The sequence below is a fragment of the Gouania willdenowi genome, chromosome 10, assembly GCF_900634775.1.
Source record: "Gouania willdenowi chromosome 10, fGouWil2.1, whole genome shotgun sequence".
In the NCBI taxonomy this organism is placed as follows: Eukaryota; Metazoa; Chordata; class Actinopteri; order Blenniiformes; family Gobiesocidae; genus Gouania; species Gouania willdenowi.
Genome location: NC_041053.1, coordinates 26,478,364 through 26,499,489, shown reverse-complemented (window position 1 = coordinate 26,499,489; position 21,126 = coordinate 26,478,364). Strand labels below are relative to the sequence as shown.

At 37.9% G+C, this 21,126-nt stretch overlaps 1 protein-coding gene across 1 annotated transcript; it reads right to left on the bottom strand.

The window, feature by feature from the left end:
• Positions 1–1,074: 1,074 nt before the first annotated feature.
• Positions 1,075–18,761, bottom strand: mtmr7a (myotubularin related protein 7a). Its single transcript, XM_028459935.1, has 14 exons — positions 18,573–18,761; positions 17,196–17,318; positions 16,382–16,544; positions 15,585–15,742; positions 13,891–14,019; positions 10,685–10,819; positions 8,656–8,788; positions 6,550–6,659; positions 5,170–5,295; positions 5,012–5,061; positions 4,738–4,938; positions 4,436–4,570; positions 2,888–3,014; positions 1,075–2,807 (listed from the first exon to the last, which is right to left on the bottom strand). Exons 1-14 carry the CDS (start codon positions 18,594–18,596, stop codon positions 2,478–2,480), a joined length of 1,944 nt encoding a protein of 647 aa, XP_028315736.1. The 5' UTR covers positions 18,597–18,761; the 3' UTR covers positions 1,075–2,477.
• Between the last annotated feature and the right edge of the window lie 2,365 nt (positions 18,762–21,126).

The window sequence follows — 21,126 nt, the reverse complement described above, 5'->3', positions numbered from 1 at the left end:
TACCAAGCGCCTCGCCTTTGGAACCAGCTCGCAGTCTTAATACGGGAGGCTGCTACTCTCTCCACCTTTAAAAGTAAACTCAAAACCTACTTATTTGCTAAAGCATATACCATATAATAGCGTTAACCTAAACACTAGGAAAGAAGCTCTAAACTTAAAAATAGGAACTAAGAACTAAGATTATATAGTAGAACGCCAACATTATATTCAAACACGATCCACCATCTACACATAGCTCTAATGGGCTGCAATGAGATGTTTTGTTCAGCGACACGGTTGTGCCAGGTTGTAGACAACCCCCCACTTCTGTTCCTTGTTGCATACCCATCATACTGCTTCACACCATTTACACCGATATCCACCCCATATATATATATATATATATATATATATATATAGATATTTATTTTTTATTGTTTTCCTGCAGTCTGTGCCTTCTCCTCGCCCACCGCTCTCTTTTCTGTTTCAGGTGTCTTGATGCTGGAGATAGCGGTTCCTGATCGATGGCTCATCTGGGACACTTGGATGGGCTGATCAATGGTTCGCGGCTCAACTAGTCTGGGACACTTGGATGGACTATCCTTCTATCCTATACTGTTTGTCCCTCTGCTCACTAACCCCAACCAGTCGAAGCGGATGGCTGCCACCTCTGAACCTGGTTCTGCTGGAGATTTCTTCCAATAAAAAAGAGGGAGTTTTTTCTTCCCACTGTCGCTAAATGCTTGTTCATGTGGATCTTGTTGGGTTCTTTCTTCTTTTTTATTATGGACTTTATATTTTGTTCAGCGCTTTGAGATGACTTTGTTGTATTTTGCGCTATAAAAATATTTGAAGTTGAATTGAATTAAAGTCCTGTAATTCATCAAGCATTTTATGCAGATAAAAGGAAAACCACGATAAAACTATAGCTGTTATTACACCAAGCCAGACTACAGTGCAGTAACTGCAGACAGACATGGCTAAAGGGTCATTTCAACAAACTGCCAAGAAAATTGTTAAACATCTAATACTGTTTAACAATTTAGTTACAATGGGGCATTATTACAATTGACATAAAAAAAGAGATTTGGGGCAATGATTTTATTTATAGACAACTTTACATTTTGATTACGTTTTTTCCAGTTGAAAGAAATTATTCTTAAGGTTTTTCAAGACAAATGACAAAAACATGCAGACATATATATATAAAAACAGAATTAAATACTGTAAGAAATAAGGAGATGAAAATTTCAAATGAAAATATCATACAAAAATAGAGAAGCCACATGCTTATTCAGCAGCTTCTGAGCACATATTATTATTAACTGTGTAAAGGCCGAACCTGAGCCGTGGTCACGGTTGAGTAGTTAATAGTTCAGTCTCAGAAAATCATCTTGGGTCGTGAGTGTGAGTGTAAGGTCTAAGGTTTTCTGAAGCGCAAAGAAGCTTGGCTACATTGTTCAAAGACTGGCAGTGATCAGTAAATAATATTAAAACAAATAAAATTCAGTATCCAATGTTTGATTCACTTTCTGTCTTGTTTCGCATTCTTAAGTTACCACAGAGTTCTACGTCGTGTGCTTTTTTCAGTCTCTTTCCTATTACATATACTTGAATATGAGAGCTTAATATCAATACATTTTGTATGTATATTTCTTAAATAATTTGAGTATTTGTTGTTGTTTTTAAACAGAATCAGTTATCAAACTGTTGCTACATTAGTCTTTACAGCAAGATGAGTCATAATGACTTACATTTGTTGCAATTTATTTATTTGACTAAGTTTCTCAGATCTGATCAGAATGCTACGTTCACACACACCAGATATATCTTGTAAATAATCAAAATAATCTTGTTTGCACTTTGATTCGTTTTTTTTCTCCATTGATGCCTTTAGATTGATGGAAGACCATGTTTGGAAAGCTGCACACAGTGACCAGTGTTTCCCAGTACATTATACCCACCCTCAATTGATCAGTGTGGCTCAACATTTGGATAAACTAAGTTAAATACTAAATGTAGGGTTTACAGTGGTTAGGGTTTAAAATCACTGTAAAACACTCAGGCTTACTGAATGTTCCCACTAATCAATAGTGGTTCTGGTCAGTTATACTAAACCAGTGGTTCCGAAACTGTGGGTTGGGGGGTGGGCGTTGACCTTATGGCAAGGGGGGTGTGATTCTTTGCACTCAAAGCACTTTATTATTATTGTTTTAAAATATGTGATTGCACATTTGATGTTAATTTGATGAGTTTTGAAGAAGAAGAATCACAAATTTGACCTTTTTCAATAAAGGGAACATCTTGTTTGTGGGGGGTGGTGGGGTTTGGAAACCATTGTACTAAAGTATTCACTTTTTAAGTTTGGCAGCAAAGCAAACGCACCTCATAACATGCAGACAAAAGTGCAAGTGTATCCTGTATCCTGGCAAATGTAAGGTAGTGTTTAGTGTTTGTTCAGTGAGCGGCTGATTGGCTACATTTACTCAGGCATTGACTCAGGCAGCCTCATCAGAGTCCGGATCCCTGCTGCTGTCCTCGCTGGGAGGTGATCGGCAGCTTAAGTCTGCAATCCCAGACTCCTGGTCGCTGCCGTTAGAGAAGGAAGACTTGGTTGTTTGGTTTGAGTCTGACAGTTCACCAAACATGCTGCTGTCTGTGGCTACGGGCTGACAGGGGCTGCTGGTGAAGAAGCTGCAGGTGTAATCTTGTGGAGTGTTGGCCGCACAGAGGTCATTACTGTGACTCTGTGCTCTAGAGCTCCTTTCACACGTGGCTCTTTTCGTGGTAACACTGAACCGTTGCTCCTGATTCAGCTGAGCAATTTTCTGCAGAGTTAAAGAGAAAAAGACTGCAGTCGTTATTTTTGAACTGAGACGGGACAAACTATTGCAGAGCAATGTTGCACCTGTTTGTGTGAAGCTCGCTGCTCCTCCAGCTGCTGGGTCTCTTCTTGGATGGTGATCAAATAATCCTCTACAGACTGTCGAGGATGTACCCCGTGATCAAATCTGTTAAACAGTCCACTCCAAAACCTATAGAGAGGACAGAAACCCGCTAGGTATCAGTGAGAAATTAGTATCAACTTCCTTATGTTCATTAGTATTCTAACCCTCTTACAGCATCGATATGGAAGCATTTCAAAACCTGTTTCGAATTTCATTGATTCACTTTTTAAAGAGTAACTAAACCCCTGTTTTCTGCTGACCTGCCACTAGGAGGGAAATTCAAAGAATCCCTTGATTATGAGCATTACTGTTGTAGCAGTAAGACACGCCCACTCAGGATGCCCAGTGCTGTACGCAGAGAAAGGCTGTAATACACACATAGCGAGTTCATAGGCTGAAATATGTCACTACAACCACAGGCACCAACAATCATGACGTGAAGCTCAGGGCCCTGCTCTCCCTCCACTGCACACATAGCGATAAGACCTACACACACGTCTGTGCACACACAGAGACAGACGGGAATACACACACAGCTTAAATGTGTCTGTAAATACACACATAGCTTGATGAACCCTCTGATTAGACCAGAATCTGCTGTTTATAGAAGCACAGAGTCAAAAACATCACCACAGAAATGCTCACTGAGGGCTGTGATTGGAGAAAACCCTCCTCCCTCCTCTCAGCGTTTACAGGAGGGGCGGGGCCAACAGTGAAAGTTGATGATGCAGGGGAATCTTAAAGAATCAGTTTCAGCCAATAACAAAATTCAGTTGTAATAGCCGGCGTTCAACCCTTAGTGGCCAGTATATCGGACATTTTACAACTAAATATGCAAAATTTAAATACTTTTACTAAAATGTGAAGAGTGGGACTAGGATCAATCAACAGCACTACTTATTAATACCCAAATACATATGTATTCAGCAGAAAAAGGTTTGGGGTTTAGTTACTCTTTAAGTTACTGTTTCTATTGATTTCTTTCAAAGATTCATATTTGCATTTGAAATTATTCTTAAACCATGTGTGCTCTTCTTTTTTGATTAGATTGGCTTGGAATTTTGGAGAGAAATTTCACTCAATGCAAAAGATGCAAGAAAAAAACTGCATTTTAGGCTAGATTCCTTTTCTTACTGATTCAAAATTATTTTTTTTCAATACAAAATAAAACAAAACGCAGTTTTCTAAGTTGAAACACAACACACAGTCTTAACTGTATTCTATACTTTCACTTTCTCAAATATAAATCTAGCTTAAATAAAATGCAGTATAAAAAAAAAGAACAAAGACAAAAAAATAAAACAGTATAAAAATTTATAACAAACATGATCAAAAAGTAATTATAAAAAAAAAATGTTTGGTGGTTGCCATAAATTTGTGACATAAAAATGAGGTCATGATCCAAAAAAAGCTTTGTAATATAAGTTTGTAATATAAGTTCCCAGTGTTAGGCAAGCATCTTCCTCTGGTGTTCACGCTAGTGTGTTTAGTAGGTTGTAGGCACCTACTTGAAGCAGTGGGGGGCAGTAGACGGCCTGAGGAGCCCTTGAGTCTGGCAGTGGTCAGGCCGGTACAAAGGGTTGGTGTAATCTGCTCTGTTAGTCCATAGATCACTCCAAAGAGAGTGAGTTTTCTCACGCACTCTGCAAAGTAAGAATGACAATTTTCTTTTCATTTTAGGTGGAAAAAGAAAATAAGCAATAAACTCTCAATGAATTGTTTGTGTAAGCAGTCACATTTGCTCTTTGATCAGATGTTTGCATGAAATGTAAAGGAGGTCAGTGATTGTGAATTCAGATTTCAGTCTCACCCCAGTTGGATCTTTTCCCTCTGGTTGTTCCCAATGAAGTTACCGAACTGGCAGGAGTAGACGTGGCTGTGAATGGTGATAAGGAACCTCTCATTGAACTCAAAGCCACAGGGGAACTGCTGCATAAGCTGCCAAAGGCACTCCAGAAACTGATCAAAAACTGGGGACACCTCTTTGGGATCTCCTACCAGGTGGTTGCATCTGGGAAAAAGAAATAAATCTGGTTTTAATCAAGTGTGCACCATGTCATTGGAGTCAAGTCTGAGAGGCAAACCTGTGAGAGAACTTATGTCCAAATGAGATCCAGTCTTTCTCAATGAGAACCTGCGAGCAGGAAAACAGCAGGTTTAAAATGATCCGAATGATCACCTGCCAGTCTGATGATTGTCCTACACATCAACTTAATTACAAAGCAAGTGTTTGAGTAGCTACCATGAGTCCTTTTATGGTTCTGTAGTACGGATCCAGTAGCACAGAAGCCACAGAGCAAACCTGGGCTGTACGATCCCAACCGTCTGAACAGTGAACCAGGACACTGACACCTTCCACAGCAACAGCCTGCAACACACAAACTCACATTATTGGATGTTAAATTGAAAAAAAGAAGTTGAATTGGAACCATTTACTTCTAGGGCTCGGAGGACACAATAAACCTGATATGGGCAACTGGGCTCTCTGGGGCCGAGAAGTAAAGGCACCAAGTAAACTCCAAAAACCACAATATATGATAGAAAAATACACTAAAAGACATTAAAAATACACAAAAGGCAACAATAATAAACACAAATTATTCCAAAAACACACAAAATGAGAGGAAAAAAATTACAAGAAAAATTGATAACAAAAAACCTTGGTTCTTACCAGTGCTAATGTTCAGATTGGTTATTATTCTTAATGCTGACATGAATGTTCCCAGATAGCACGCATAGGTCTCGCCAATGTCGCCCTCAGATCGTGCGTCAGCATTCTAGTCCTAATGCGTCATTTTGTGTGTTTTTTCGCCCCAAATCGGTGATACCACATATGAAATTGTCGAACTGTAAAATGTCACTTCCATGAAGCTGTTTTTGGCTATGCTGCTGAAAATGCATTTATGATCATGAACTGTCTCTCTTTATTTTGTCCACACACAATAAGCTATTTAATGTTAGTATATTGTTTTTGTTGTTGTTGTTGTGATATTGCCATATTCCTATCAGATTTAAGTAAATACTCGACTATGGATATGAAGATATTTATACTAATTGAATGATCTGAGCTAAATAAAGGTTAATATAAGCTGAGAGGCCGCGCTGAGCATCTTTAATCCATTGTCCAAAACATCGGCTAAACGCCGATGTTTCCACAACGTCTGCCCAATGATCAAACGCTCTCATAATACGTCTCGCCGTTGCAACTTCATTCATCGTGCCGACGTCGGTGAGATGTATGTGTGCTATCAGGGTTGATAATATGACCAACAGAGCAAATATCACAGTATCGTGGCCCTTGCTGTGACAAAAGTTGCCCATCTCTGGAATAAACTATACATTCACAAGCCAATATTGCAGCGGTGGCCAATCCTGGTCCTCAAGAGCCACTATCCAACATGTTTTAGATGTTTCCCTCTTCCAACACACCTGATTGAAATGATCAGGATCGTAATCAGGCTTCTACAGAGCTTGGTGATGAGTTAATCATTTGAATCAGGTGTGTTGGAAGAGAGAAACATCTAAAACATGCTGGATAGTGGCTCTTGAGGACCAGGATTGGCCACCCCTCCAATATTGAGAGTGGAAAAATGCAGACACTGGGATTACCCCTCAGACTGACCTTGGCAATGAAGACGCCTGCATTCAAAACAGATTTTATGTGCCTCAGCCAGCCTGAGCTCTCCAGACCCTCCAGGAAGTCAGACATGGAGGGGGAACGCTGCTCACACACTGCAAGCACAACGCAGACTACCTCAGACCCATGAAGCATACCTGCTCAGTAGAGTTCATTAAACTTCCCACAGGATCACAACGGCATTCTCTTTCAGGTTTTTAGAGAATCAGGGCATTATTTAACAAGTACGACACCAACTAAATAAATTGTGCATTTGAAGACACACAGCTCTCTGTGTTGTTCACTGTATTTCAAAAAGGGACAGAAAAATTGTTAACACTTTACTTGAAGTTTCATACATAAAGCTGTCATTATTATGACATGACACTTGTCATTCGCATGAATAAGGTGTCATGAAGGCTGTCATTAAGTGTCATTTGTTACCCTAACCCAGGGTTCTGCAACCTTTACTCTCAAAGGAGACATTTTGCCTAATCTGACTTGGATTAAAATTCTTCCGGAGCCGAAAAAATACATTCTCATTGAAGACAATATAGTGTATTAAATCATATAGAGTTAACATTATATGGAAAAATTTTATGAATTAATGAATTTGAAGGGCAGCAAAATATAACTTGAATTTGAGAACACGTGATCATGTCGATCAACACATGCCAATTGCTAATTTCTTGCAACATATCAGGCATGCACATTAAGCCGGCATGTTGACAGTTAAATAAATCTTTCCCCACACAAATAAAGGCTCTATTTTCTTCCAGAATAGTGTTTTTGTTAGTTTAGTTATCTTAGCAGGGATTTAAAATTTAAGATTAGCCACAGGTGCAAGGAGAGTTGATGTTCTGTAGATGTTGCAGAAGGTGAAGTAGGAAGATGGCAGGTATTGCACAATGTGATGTATGTTTCGGTTAACAAAATGTTTTCCCATAATTTTATTTGAAGTTAATGTCACGAATCATCATTACCATCTGTAAGAAATAATATATTTATATATATATATATATATATATATATATATATATATATATATATATATAAAATATAATAATATATATATTTTTTTAAAGCTATAAGAAGCCTTTGCAAAAGAGTCAAAGAGCCACATAAGGCTCCAGAGCTGCAGGTTGCAGACCCCTGCCCTAACCCATAACCTTAACCCTAACCCCACTAGATCCCTCCACCTAACCCAAAAAATGCCAACATAGCTCCAAAGGTGTCATAATATAGTGAATGACACTTAGTGACAGCCTTCATGGCACCTCATTCATGCTAATGACTGATAATGACAGCCTAATGTCAGCCTTATGTATGTATGTAACCTAAATATTTGCACACTGAAAGCAGTGAAACAGATTCTTTTCTGCATGGACAGCATTTCACTGACTGATCACTTCACCAACCGATAACAGAAAACACCTGTTCACGTCTCATTCACTCAGTGCAGCACTGACACAGGTTGGGGTTTCTTTCTTTTTTTTTTTTCTCGAACAAGTCTCAAAGAGCAAAGCGTCAGGTGAACAGGTTCATCCTGCCTGCAGCTCTGTAACCTGTCTGCATTCAGGCAAGGCTGGCGCTGATGCTGCCATCTGGGAGGTCGTCTATATTTCACTCAAATGTACAGGTAGACTGAGAAAAAGGCTCGGTCTCTAAAGATATTAAGACTTGCCTCTTTCTGCCAGGGGGGCAAAGAGTTACAACAAATCGCAGCTCTAAGTTTTCAGACTTTGAATCACATCATTCTCACGCTCTCCGTTTGTCTTTAGGGGATAATGTCCAGAAAAGTTCACTCCGGGAATCCAAAATATCCCTGGAATAAAAACCAGATGGATTCAAAGTTTTCTGAGGAGCACCCTGCGTAATACCAAGAAATTCTCCTGTGGGCTCATTCAAAGGCTGATAGCAACACAGTTCAGCGTGCATGGCTGTATATTAAAAAACCACAGGGGTGGCACAGGGTCAGTGATCTGCAGAACCAGCTGCTTTCAACAGGCAGAGCCAGGAAATGTACATTATTACCCCAACAAACAACGTAACAGTCATTCAAAGATGGCTGCACTCAAACAGTTTCCAGTGGAAAGTTGACATGATAATTACCATCAAGAATTTTCTGCTGGCTGTTCCTCATGACGTGGATGTTCTCGATGCCAAGAAACTGGAATTTAATGTTGGAGTAGTTGTCTTCATTTTCGTAGCCTTTTCCTGCTGCTCGGTTTGCAATAGCGTTTAACTGGAAAGACACCAGCAGCAGGGAACGTGTTTCATGACTCAACTGTTTTTGTTAGGAAAAAAACAACTTTTCAATTTCGAACTTGCTCCTGTCTAGGAGTCAAAAACATGTAGGTATGAAACTCATTTCAGTTTGATCTCAAACAAGAAGAGTTAAGTGGCATTTTAACATTACTGAGCCTTAGTTTTAACACATCCACATGTCAAAATCTGTATATAAATCAAAATATAAACAAAAAAAAGGGTGTGAAGCCTTGTCACAGATATCGGGTATTGAACGCTTTACAAAATAATTAGCCGTAATTGTCCTACAACCTGGCCAACTGAATTTGATCTGCATACCTTATATTTAACACGCCCACTGTAGCCTAACACATTAAATATATAATCAAACATTCACCAGAAAGAACAAAGAAAACCCAGTAAAGGCAGCACTCCCAATGGCTGCAGAATGGTTAAAAACAACAAAATGCCAAGAATCAGGATCATCTTTCTCACTTGTTTCATGTCAGTGTTGCATTGAGAGAATTTTACTTTAGTTAAACGTAATAAGAAGTTAAAATCCTTCAAGAAAAACACCCTCAGAATAGTCCAAAACAAGTGTCCTCAAGTAAAGCCCACACCACGTTATGGAAATGCACCATTAAGGTTATTATTATATAGAGTGAATTACAAAAGGAACCTGAGAGAAATTAATGTAACCATCAGTGAACTTTAGCACTCAAATAAATTGTTGTCTTTTAATCTGCTAAGCTCCAGCCTCTTTTCTGTGAAAATCACATACCCATAAGAAATAACGCTTTTCAAAGCTTCTACATGACATACATTACCCTTAGTGGTTATAGTTGATGTGAAATTTTGGAAATATATGATACTGAGTGACAATAAATCATGCTTTAAATACAGAAATCTGAAGTCCACCTAAAAAAGAGATTTTCATCAAATATAAAGCCAATTGTCAATAGGGAAGGCTGCAAAGCCAGGAATTATAGAACTAATGTATGGACATTAACTGCAGCAAGTGTGATGATAATAATGAACAATAGGCCAAATATACATGTTTTTGTAAAATAAAAATATGAGGCGGAAGTTTACTGTATTATTTAGTGTGTGGGGTTATCAGTAAAATCTAGCAGGCTTTTCTAAGAAATCCACAAAAAGTTCTTGAAAGTCTTACAAAGAAGTCTTTGAAATTCTGTGAACTATTTAAAATAAGTTTGCAGAAAGATTCAGACTTAAAAACATCTGTGAAAAACTGCAGACGGGGGGAGGATTTCAGAGATTATAAAAGGATCCCATGACTTATTGCTCCAAAAAAAGTGCAGAACTTATCAACATTTTCCCATTTCCCACAACTAGAAGAATGTTCTGCCGGGAGCTTTATTATCTTACTGATAATTATTTTTTTTTTTAAATCAAGGAAATAAACTGGGTTGCACATATTTGATGTAAATGGAAGGGATGTCCCCCACCAAAAAATGCATACAGTGAGCATTTTTAAGGAGTTTGACAGAAATTATCTTATAACAGTGTGTATGGTAGATGAAGAACACGTTGGATACTTATTTGACTTTTGAGAACGGAGGAAGGCAAACAATTATTTAAACTCTCAGAGAGAGTTAAGTCAGGCCACAGTTTGGAAAATGTGATGATTGTAGTAATCAGTTCCTATTCATTTTTACATTCTTCTAAATGTGTTTGTTTTAGCGTGTGAAACTGAATATTTCATGAAGTAATGGAGGGTGATATGAGCCCAGTCAGGATGTTTTCAGAGCCGTTGCTGTGAGGACACAGCTGGCCAAACGCACTGTGGTAAATAACTCCCACCTGAACACACAGCACAGTACTGTATGACTGATACGTTCAACAGACTATTCCTGGGACACAGAGGCCTCACCTTGGGCCTGGTGTCCACCACATAGATGAAGTCGCTGTGGGGATTGGACCTCAGGATGGCCTCTAGCATCTGCTCGTCTTCCAGGCAGCGAGCGCTGAAGCCCGACAGCGGCTGGCTGCTGCGGCAGATGGACGCCTGGGAGGGAGTCAGAGGCACTCAGGAATGTCCTCATTGGTGGATTTAGACTCGTGTTTGTTTTGATTAAACCACAAAAGCATCAGAACTACAGGGAATGTGCACACAAATCACATCGCAGTACTTGTCTATTTATGTATCTGATTCATTCATTCATTTTTATTAGTTTATTATTCATCTATAGGGATTACGTCCTGAAACACTTCATAATATCCCTTCAGTAGACACAGGGGAAAAAGCGTGAGAGTATCTTTAAAAAAATGAAATATGAACTGACCAACAAGCTACCGAACCATGAGAACCTGATCTCTCACTCATAAAGTCTAAATTACGACCATTCCTACTTTTAATAGTTATGGCCACAGAACAGAAATCATCCAAAATGAACATCTAATGCTGTGTTTGTGTTACACTTATCATTTTTAGAGGCTTTTCCTGGAATGAATCCTAAACCACTGGGCTGTGTAATTGTTGACTTAAAGGGATCCTCCACTGTTTTTACAAATGTGGCCTAAAACCTTTGAAATATCATTATACAGTATATATTTATTTTATTCACTTTTAAAAATTAGACTGCTTTACTGTTTTAAAACCTGTATTCCGCCATCTTGAAATTACGTGATTGATGATGTCACACAGCCCACCAAAAAGGACTTCTTGGATCTTCAAAAGTCTGTGATTAATTACTGTCTAACTTTAGCCACCAGACCGTCAGCCGCTCACTGAGCTCTTCTTCTCTGGTTCATTGTCTACTACCAAACAGCAGAGTTTCATCCCCTGCGGTCATAGATTATTTTTTGAGTCGTCCTCTTTCGGTAAACCAAACAGGTTTACATCAACATCTTAAACTTATCCTGATTATTTAGAGCAGTGGTTCCCAATCGTTTTTGTCCCTTGTACCCCCTTCGCATTTTTATTAAATCATTTGTACCCCCTCTTCGCATCATAAGTACCTTCTCCATAATTTCATATGCGTTTTAATTTGTGGAACAGCGGCGTCTCCTAAACCCATAAATGTGTCTTGAACATTGGTTCCCTAAAGCTTAATCTACATATTCAAAACAGTTAATGGAATTTAAAGTGGAATTTAGTTAAAGGAAACATATCATGGTTTTAAATCCTTTCTTTTTACATATAAATCATACAGTTGTGGTCTATATAAAGCAGAACTGCAATGCTTGGGTCTGAATTCCTCATTATTATAGCTCCACAGGCCCCTTTTCTACCCCTTTTCTGATGTGCTTCTGAGAGCAACTCATTTTGGTGCTGTATCTTTAAATGCAAATGAGACACTTCATACCCCGCCCCCTCTCCAGGTTGTAGAGGTGACACTCGGTTCAACTCCACCCTGTTCGGCCAATTTTGTAGTTTGATAGAAGAGATACGACTATGTAGCGGTGCAGAAAATGTTTATTCACACGTTATTTACAAAATGTCAACAACAGAATACTTGTCCATCCAGCCTTACATGTTTGAGCCAGAGTCTGACCTGATGGAGCGAGATGAAAATGAAGATGATGAACCTGCAGAACCCTGACAAATGAGCTAACACAAGCACCGAGCTAACGCTAGCGCCAAGCTAACGTCACGAAATGCATTTTAATACAGTCTTTTCGGAGACAAAAACGGCAAAATGAAATGATTAATGAAAACTTTAGACTTAAATTAAATCACGTAGGCCATATCATCAAGGATCTAAAACGAGAACACAGCGCAAACATATGAAGAAGGTGCAACTGCTAATGCTAACAAAACAATGACAGGGACGTCTTATCATCACACTTTTTAGCATTATTTACAGCTTACCGAAGTGCTCTGTTCGTCGTCTCCAAAGATAGAAGGAATTGAACCCTCAATCAGACGAAGTCTTTCGGCAAATCCTTCTTTATACTGGTGGAGGTTGCTGAAGCAGTCATCCTTGAAGTGCTTCGTGCACACAAAAATGACCTTACCCACAGATGTGGGTACATTTCCATAAAAAATAAAACTCAACCAGGCACTTCGAAAAGGTTCTGATGCTGGGAGACGGTGTAATGAAGTGTGTGGGTTTCTACATCCAACAACCGAACATTTTGACTTATCCTCTTGTAACTTCGGCATCCTGGAGCTTGGACTACAAAATAAAAGCGAGAAATAAAAATGGCGGATTGCTCGAAGTGTTGGACCTGGAGTTGATGTCCTAATTTGGCAGTTCCGCTGCAAATACTGTGACGTTATTGTTCAAAAAACGTAACAGAGAATTGAAAAATCAAAACAGATTGAAAAATATGACCAAAACAGAATATAAAGATATCAACGGAGCACCTGAAGAGACTAATTTGAACCTTTCTGTACTTCTAAGCACTCTAAATATACAACAAAATGCATTTAAGGGCTAAAAGTGAATTTAGCATGATAATTTGATTTAATGATTTTAAGTGATTACTTTAATAGTAAGTAAATACAGTCTCCTTTGTAAAATGTAGCTAATTATAGTCTCCAATTGTCAGAGGTTTGTTAAAATGGCCTCTACAGCATAACATAATGTTTCAATAAATGACAAAAAAATATAGTATTTTATTGAGCAAAAGTACTGCTAGTTTACGGTGAATTTGTCCCAAAAAAGCTTTAAAGGGAACTAGGAACATTTCCCGATTGTTTTTAAATTAATTGTTAAATCTTTCCGAGTACCCCATACAATGTGCTCCTGTACCCCGAGTTGTACACGTACCCCTGTTTGGGAACCACTTATTTAAAGCAACAAAAGGCAGCAAAAATTGTTATTTTGTCCGAAAAAGCTGTTAAATGATCTGAAAAGCAGGCTGAATGCTTCACTCTAATAGAAAACATGACATGTTTACAGGCAAAAGGGTGTGTGTGACATCATCAATCACGTGATTTCAAGATGGCGGAATAAAGTTTTTAAAACGGTAAAGTGGTCCCATTTTTAAAAGTTAATAAAACAAATATGGTGCAAGATAATGTGTTGTGTTAGACATAGATCTTCTAATCTTTCAAAGATTTTAGGCCACGTTTGTAAAAAGATTGACTGAAGAATAATGAGAGAAGTGAAACACACAAGGGGATCTTACGTGATTTTCTTTGGAATAGTACGCCAGGGTGGGAAATCGGCCTCTGCTTCTAAACTTGGAGCTTCCCACTATGACGGGAGGTGTGGCTGATTCCGGTACGAGCAGCTCAGCAGGATAAGTGTCACACACCTTTACTCAGAAACATAGAATAAACACTCCAACAATATGCTGCATTGATGAGTGACTCGGTATGTCTCGTCTTTTATTGAATTCTAAGAAAACTGTGTGTGTTTTCAAAATGCCCAACAGCAAGAACAAGCTCAGATGTATTCATAAAAGGAGAGGATTGTGGACAAATTTAAATATTTTGGCGTTATCTTTGGCTCAACTTTATCATGTTTTAAACATATGTGTAAAATTGTCAATTTTAATCAAATCCTAACATCACTGCCAGAAAATGAAGCTAAAACGTTACTTCGTTGTACGATCTTTTCACATATTGAATATTGCATTACTAACTGGTCACTGACAAATCTGACTACTTAAAAACCAATTGAGTCTCTATATAAAAAAGCTTTAAAAATATTTGATAAAAAACAATTTTTATTTCATCATTGCCTCATACTTGAAAAATATAATATTCTAAATTTTGAAAATTTCAGAAAATTGAAACTGGCTTGTTCGGTTTACAAGATTATGCATGGACTCTCTCCACCATCCTTGAATGAATTAATTAAGTTCAAATCTAGTACAAGTGGTACAGTGACTAGAGCCTCCACCAGAGGCGACTGTGTGGCACCTTATAGACCAGAGGTCTGCAACCTGCGGCTCTGGAGCCTCATGTGGCTCTTTTGAAATGGCTCCCTGTAGCTTAAAATATAAATAAATAAATAATGAATTATTTCTTACACATGGTATTGATGATTAATGGCATCAACTTCAAATAAAATTATGATAAAACCATTGGTTAACTTAAAAATAAATCACATTGTGTAATAACTCGGCCACCTTCCTACTTCTTCTCCTGCAACATCCGCAGAACATCAACTTTCCTGCACATGTGGCTAACCTTAAGTTTTAAATCCCTAGTAATATAACTAAACTAACAAAAACACTATTTTGGAAGAAAATATAGATTTTTATTGTGTGGGGAAAGATTTATTTAATTGCCAACATGCCGGGCTTAATATGCATGCTTGATATGTTGCAAAAAATTAGCATGTGACATCACATGATCATGTGTTATCAAATTCAAGTATTTTTTGTATCCCTTTAAATCTATTAACTCGTTAAATTATTCCGGAAGGACTTTAATCCTGGTGAGATTAGGCAAAATGGCTCCTTTGAGAGTAAAGGTTGCAGACCCCTGGTATAGACACACAGCATTTAGTCAACAGGTGCTATCAGTGAAAGGGACCAAGGTTTGGAACAGCATCCCAGTGGACATCAGAGACTGTACCACACTCATAGTATTTAAAACAAAACTTAAAGGTTGGCTCAAAGGGAACCAGACATGTGACCACTGACCACAATGTTTTGGTTTTTTTAGTCTCAAGTTTAATTGTGTGGATGATCTGTGTGATGATTGTTTGTCTTTAATGTTGTACATTGGTCTTTGTATTTCCTTGATATACCAGGGACTACAGATGGAAAATAGCCATTGGCTAATTCTGGCATATTTACATTTATATGTTTATTAATATGCATTGTCCCTTTAAATAAATAAATAAACACTCCATAATCAGCTCACTGACCTTATAGTGGTGATTGACAGGAGTGAGTTTCCACTGAGAGTTTGGGAGTCCCATTCTGCTGTAATCAGCTCTGACGTCCAAAAGGTCCCATTCCTGCCTCCTCTCCTCCGCATTCACATTTGGCTTGTAGGAGAAACAGTAGAGCTCCTCGTAGCTCTCTGCAAGACGTCAGGTAGTAGATAAACAAGATTAAAAAAAAACTTTTCTGGCAACATTTTGAGAGTCTGAACTGTTTCAAAATAAAGAGGAGATAATAATGAGAACCAGAACCATGATTGGTTTTAAAATAACATGTGAGACTAAGTCAATTCCCTTGAAACAAGAAAACAAGAGCAATAAAAAAATGAATTAAAATGCTTTGAGTGAAGATGTGCCGCTGCTTTTTGATTGTAGAAAATATATTTTATCTGTGTTCCTGATTTTATCTGAAGGAGGAATTGTGGCGTGTTTGGGGTAAAAGTGCTTTTTGTCCATAATCTTTTCTTGCCCCTGATAAAGTGACCTGACCTTTCTCCTGTTTTTCGACGTAAAAACAATCAAATTAGTCTAAAGGTCTGCAGATAAATAATGTAACTGCACATTGTCCTTTAAATAAAACAATAATAAAAACAATATAAAAAAGCACATCTGGAATATCTTGGTGTTGAGTGATCAAATATGGATCTGACCGTATCGATAGACAAAATACATGCAAAAAGCAAGATCCTAATAGTCTTAACAGTTTGTGAATGAACTTTTCCATACAAATATGGGCTTGTACATTCATGTTCTGTCTGTTATTAACAAATCATACTCACCGGGGCGGCAGAGACGCTGCAGGGACAGAAGAATGTCGTGGCAGTCGCGCTCTTGGGGGACGATAAAATGAAGAACCCTGAAATTCTTACAGCGAATCAGCAGTGGAGACCCTGAGGAGGTAGAGGCCAGTTGTTCCACACTGCACACCAGCCCATGAAGCACCTACAACAGTAATTAAAACATAGTTATTTCACATGTATATAGTGTCTATACAGGGGTCATCAACATTTCTTAAGCTGTCAGCTTTTTTAAAAGATACAGAATATCCCAAAGGGCAGTTTGAAAAACACTTATTAAAAAATCAATTTGAAGTAATAGATAATAACTTAAAAGGTATGAAATATTTACTAATACCAGCATCACTTTCTTCATCCTAATTTATGAAATTGTTTAATTTTCTATTACATTCGATAGAAAACACTCATGTTCCTATTTTATTAGCCACTAACAAACAACTTTTAACTTATCGTAAAACATTTAACATTTGCACAATTCAATTTTATAATATTTTACAAAAAAATTCACTTTGTGTTTTTTAAAAACGCATCTAAAACTCATACACCAAATCTGTGAAGCTAAAAAAAAACAACATTTGTCCCAATGTTTCAGTGAAAATAAACATTCAAAGATGTTTCATTTAATACACAAACTTGTGTGTGTAAGTCTGCAAAGGCTCTGACTTCATCTGTATTTATCTTTGTGGTGAATCAGATTTTAGGCCGAGCTCATTGGTGTCACGTTAGAGAACAGAACCCCTTTAAATGTGACGCTGTTGTATTGGAGACAATATGATCTCAGAGTGTGACGTCCTACCCATGTTTCATTGCGAGCAGCACCCTGGCTCTCCACAAAGATGCTGTGGGTGGCAGTGAGGTAGAGGGTGCCCAGCCTGCTCCTCCTGGGGGACACCCTGTCCAGGAGCCGGACATGCTCTACCTGCAAATGACAGAAGAAGACCAGCATCAGGGTTTGAGTCAATTATAATTCTACCAGTAAGTGCATTTGAAAAAATATATTGCTGTTGTAACCATAATTTAATTGGTAATTGAGTTCAGATAATTGACTTTGTAATTGTAATTGGCATGGAAACTGCCAATTACAATTTAATTATACGCAACCCTGGGGAACAATGCTACAGTTCTATGGCTTATTAAACATATGTAGTGAACAATTATTAAAATAAGCTCTGTCAGTGAATTTTGAGGATTATTTTACCATTTAAAAAATATATATATATATAAATCTAGGATTATACAGTATTTTTCATTGATTAGGAATCCTAACAAGGTAACTAAGAGATGAAAAACAATTTAGATGATAGATAATATTTTTACAGCTGATTTAAAACATGGGTCAAAACTGACCCATTATTACAACAAATGCTAACATGAAGCTAACACAAGTTACGTTTTATGGGGTTATTTATTTCAGGATCAATAATTGTGATTAACTGTCATTGAACTTTAGTAATAGATAATGTAATTGAATTTCAGGGGGAAAATTATAATTGTAATTTGAATTGTAATTGGATAAAATGCAAGTCACCATGATCATAATTGATTGTGATTAATTGTATTTTAAATGTATTTTCAGGGGAAAATGAATAACCGAGTTGTAATTGAACATGGATAACTGAAGACGTAATTGTAATTGAAAAGTGTAATTGACCCCAACCCTGAAATTACAGCATCATCCTCAAGATGCACACACACACACAAACACACACACCTGGACACATATGCACTGCATTGTAACATCTGGTAGTATAGTAGTACACATCAGCCAACGTGGTGTACACACACACACGCACGCACGCACGCACGCACGCACACACACACACACACACACACACAGACACACACACACACACACACATACACACACGCACACACACACACATGGACACGTGTGCACTGCATTGTAACATCTGGTAGTATAGTAGTACACATCAGCCAACGTGGTGTACACACACACACGCACACACACACGCACGCACGCACGCACGCACACACACACACACACACACACACACACACACACACACACACACACACACACACACACACACACACACACACACACACACACACACACACACACACACACAGCCCTCTCTGATTGTGTAACGATCCCACCGTACTGAACAGTAATGGAGGCTAATAATAATGATTCCTGCAGTATTTTCGTTACCTTCGGTAGCCGGATGTGCTCCATCAGCCGCTGTGCGTCACACTGCGTCAGCCTCAGAGCAGCATGTGTACAGTACAGTGTAATACCGGTGTAATGCAGTGCTTTGGTTGTAGTTTGGTGCTGGTGCAGAGCTTGGAGCTGACAGTCAGCAGGTAAACACAGCCATGGTGATAACACAGCAGCACTCCAGGGTCCTAGCGCCCGTATGATATGCCATTCAAAATGAAAATCACGCCCTCAGGCCGCTACACACAACAGCATGCTTTGATGATAATGTACATCTGAGGGCTTCAGAACTGTATTATTGACTGGTATTTACAAAGGTCAAATTATTAGGCACACCATCAAATCTAAAAGTAACCCAAGTCAGTGCATATTGTGGTTTAAATAGGTCAGACCAGAAAAATCACATTCCCCAAATCCCAGTGACGGACCTCCAGCAGTGGAAGCTTTAACATGACTGAAAAAACTCATTTGGACTGCATATAATTCTCCATTAGAATATATGAAATTTTTATTTTATTTTATTTATTTTATTTAATTTTGTTACCAATTGTTCCTTAATAATACAATTGGCACACTGTACATTTTTAGTTTGATCGAATTGATACTTTTTGAGATATGGACAATTTAGTGAGGGGGGTTTGTGGCAATTTTCGTGCATCCTTATTTTTCTTCCATTTTCCGCTTCCAATATCTCAAAAAATTACACCACAAAGGAAAGTGAAATTTGGTATAATAATACAGCTCTACCTACTCACTCAGAATATACAAAAAGATCTGCTATACACCCTGTTCGGTGTACATGGCAGCCCCTCAAAACTGGAAAAATGTTTGTCAGGGTTTTGGGCTCAGTAAACAACTATGCATAATGTCTCAGCTCCCTGTAATTTCATCGGCTTTGAGCCATGTATATATGACTGTTAAAATCATTAATGATTAGTTAGATATATTCATTTTTTATATATGTTATTTACATTTTACATCTGTGAAATGACGTGGAATGACCCTATTAGGCTTTAGTCCACCTATAAAAGGAGGAGCAAAACTTTGATGAAGCTACAGGGCTTTCAGCTCAGACACACCAGGTATGAAATAATAGGTCAACACAGGTGAGATCAATTACACCTGATTGACAATCACAAGTTTAAATGTTGGTTTTGATCAGATGATAACATGCAAAGTCAGAACATTGAAACTAATATTCGTAAATAAATGGTAAAGCTACAGCAAGCAAACCTCCGCCATTTTCTTCGCCAGATGTTCGCAGTTATCCCCTTATCATTGATCCTGATCATGGTACATGATCATTCACACTTTAAAGGTTTGCAAGAAATTTCTATCCCCAAAAGTGATAATACAGTAGGTAAATGTATGGGCAGGCACCCCCGTTTTGTTTTAGAAAAGTCTCAATGAAAAGCACAATCCAGATCCGATCTGGATGAAACTCAGTGGGATATTTGAAGAAACCAACTCAACAAAACTGTGTCACATTTTATAAAGATTGGTCAATTATAACCAAGATATGAGTTTTAGAAATGTATATGAAATCTTGCATGGTATAAGGTATATGAGTTGGCGGGGCGGTGTAAAAACACATGATATCTCTCACTGTAAACATATTGTTTATAATGAATTTACGTTAACAACACCAGCAGTTTGTACATTAAATAATATGTGGTGCCATCTATCATATAGGTTTTCCAATGAGTAAAAATGATCAAATTAAACATTATGAACAATATAATAAAGAATACACAAGAATAACGTGGACACGGCACCGTCCTGTTTCTCCTGTCGGTGCAAACAGTAAGGCCATTATATTGACTTCATAATCTGTAATGTGAAAAAGAAAGCATTTAAAACAAAAGAATAAAAAGACTAAGCAGAGGAAACGCTGCACCTGAGCTGACCATAAGCTTTAATTTCTTACTGATAAAACATTACAGAGACATGAAAAGGGAAATCTCACAGCTGTGAGGAAGAAATATCAATCAGAATAATAATGGGCTTAAAAATGATGCAATTTTTATTTTGACGCATGCTCATCAAAATACTTCTATTAGTTCAAATTTAAGGTTAAAGAAAACTTGGGTTTTAGAAATGTCCATGTTGTGATTTATTCTATAACCAGCTGACCAAAAAACAGCCAAAATTCCCATTTGAGTTGAGTTTTTTATAGGACTTGTAATATACAAGAGGCTAAAGTTATCCAGTTGTCCAAATTCTATTTTTGCAGGTCACTTGCTTGTGACCTGTAAAGAAAAGCATAATTTTAAACTTTTGAAAGTCGGAGCTATTGACCCACCTAACTTCCATTTATCCTTTTTTCTACCTAATAAAATAAGACTTGTCAAACTAAGCACAGGGTACGTCCCCCGGCTTTAATCTGACAGAATAATATGAAAAGGCTTTGCGTCATTAAGGTAAATGCAGCATAAAGCATTGCTGTTGGTGACCTCCAGAACTCATCCCTAAACCCTAATGTACTTCTTTTTTTTTTAGAGTGAAACCAAGTAGGATGTTTGGGTCGGTTCAGTTCGTCCCTTTGAAC

What these genes read in the sequence shown, in the direction of transcription:
- mtmr7a (XM_028459935.1), bottom strand. Translation starts at nt 18,596, where the DNA reads ATGGAGCACATCCGGCTACCGAAG. An exon ending in AGCACATCCGGCTACCGAAG is followed by an intron (nt 17,319 to 18,572) that starts GTAACGAAAATA and finishes TGTCATTTGCAG; the next exon opens with GTAGAGCATGTCCGGCTCCT. An exon ending in CTGTCAATCACCACTATAAG is followed by an intron (nt 14,020 to 15,584) that starts GTCAGTGAGCTG and finishes TTCTGAGTAAAG; the next exon opens with GTGTGTGACACTTATCCTGC.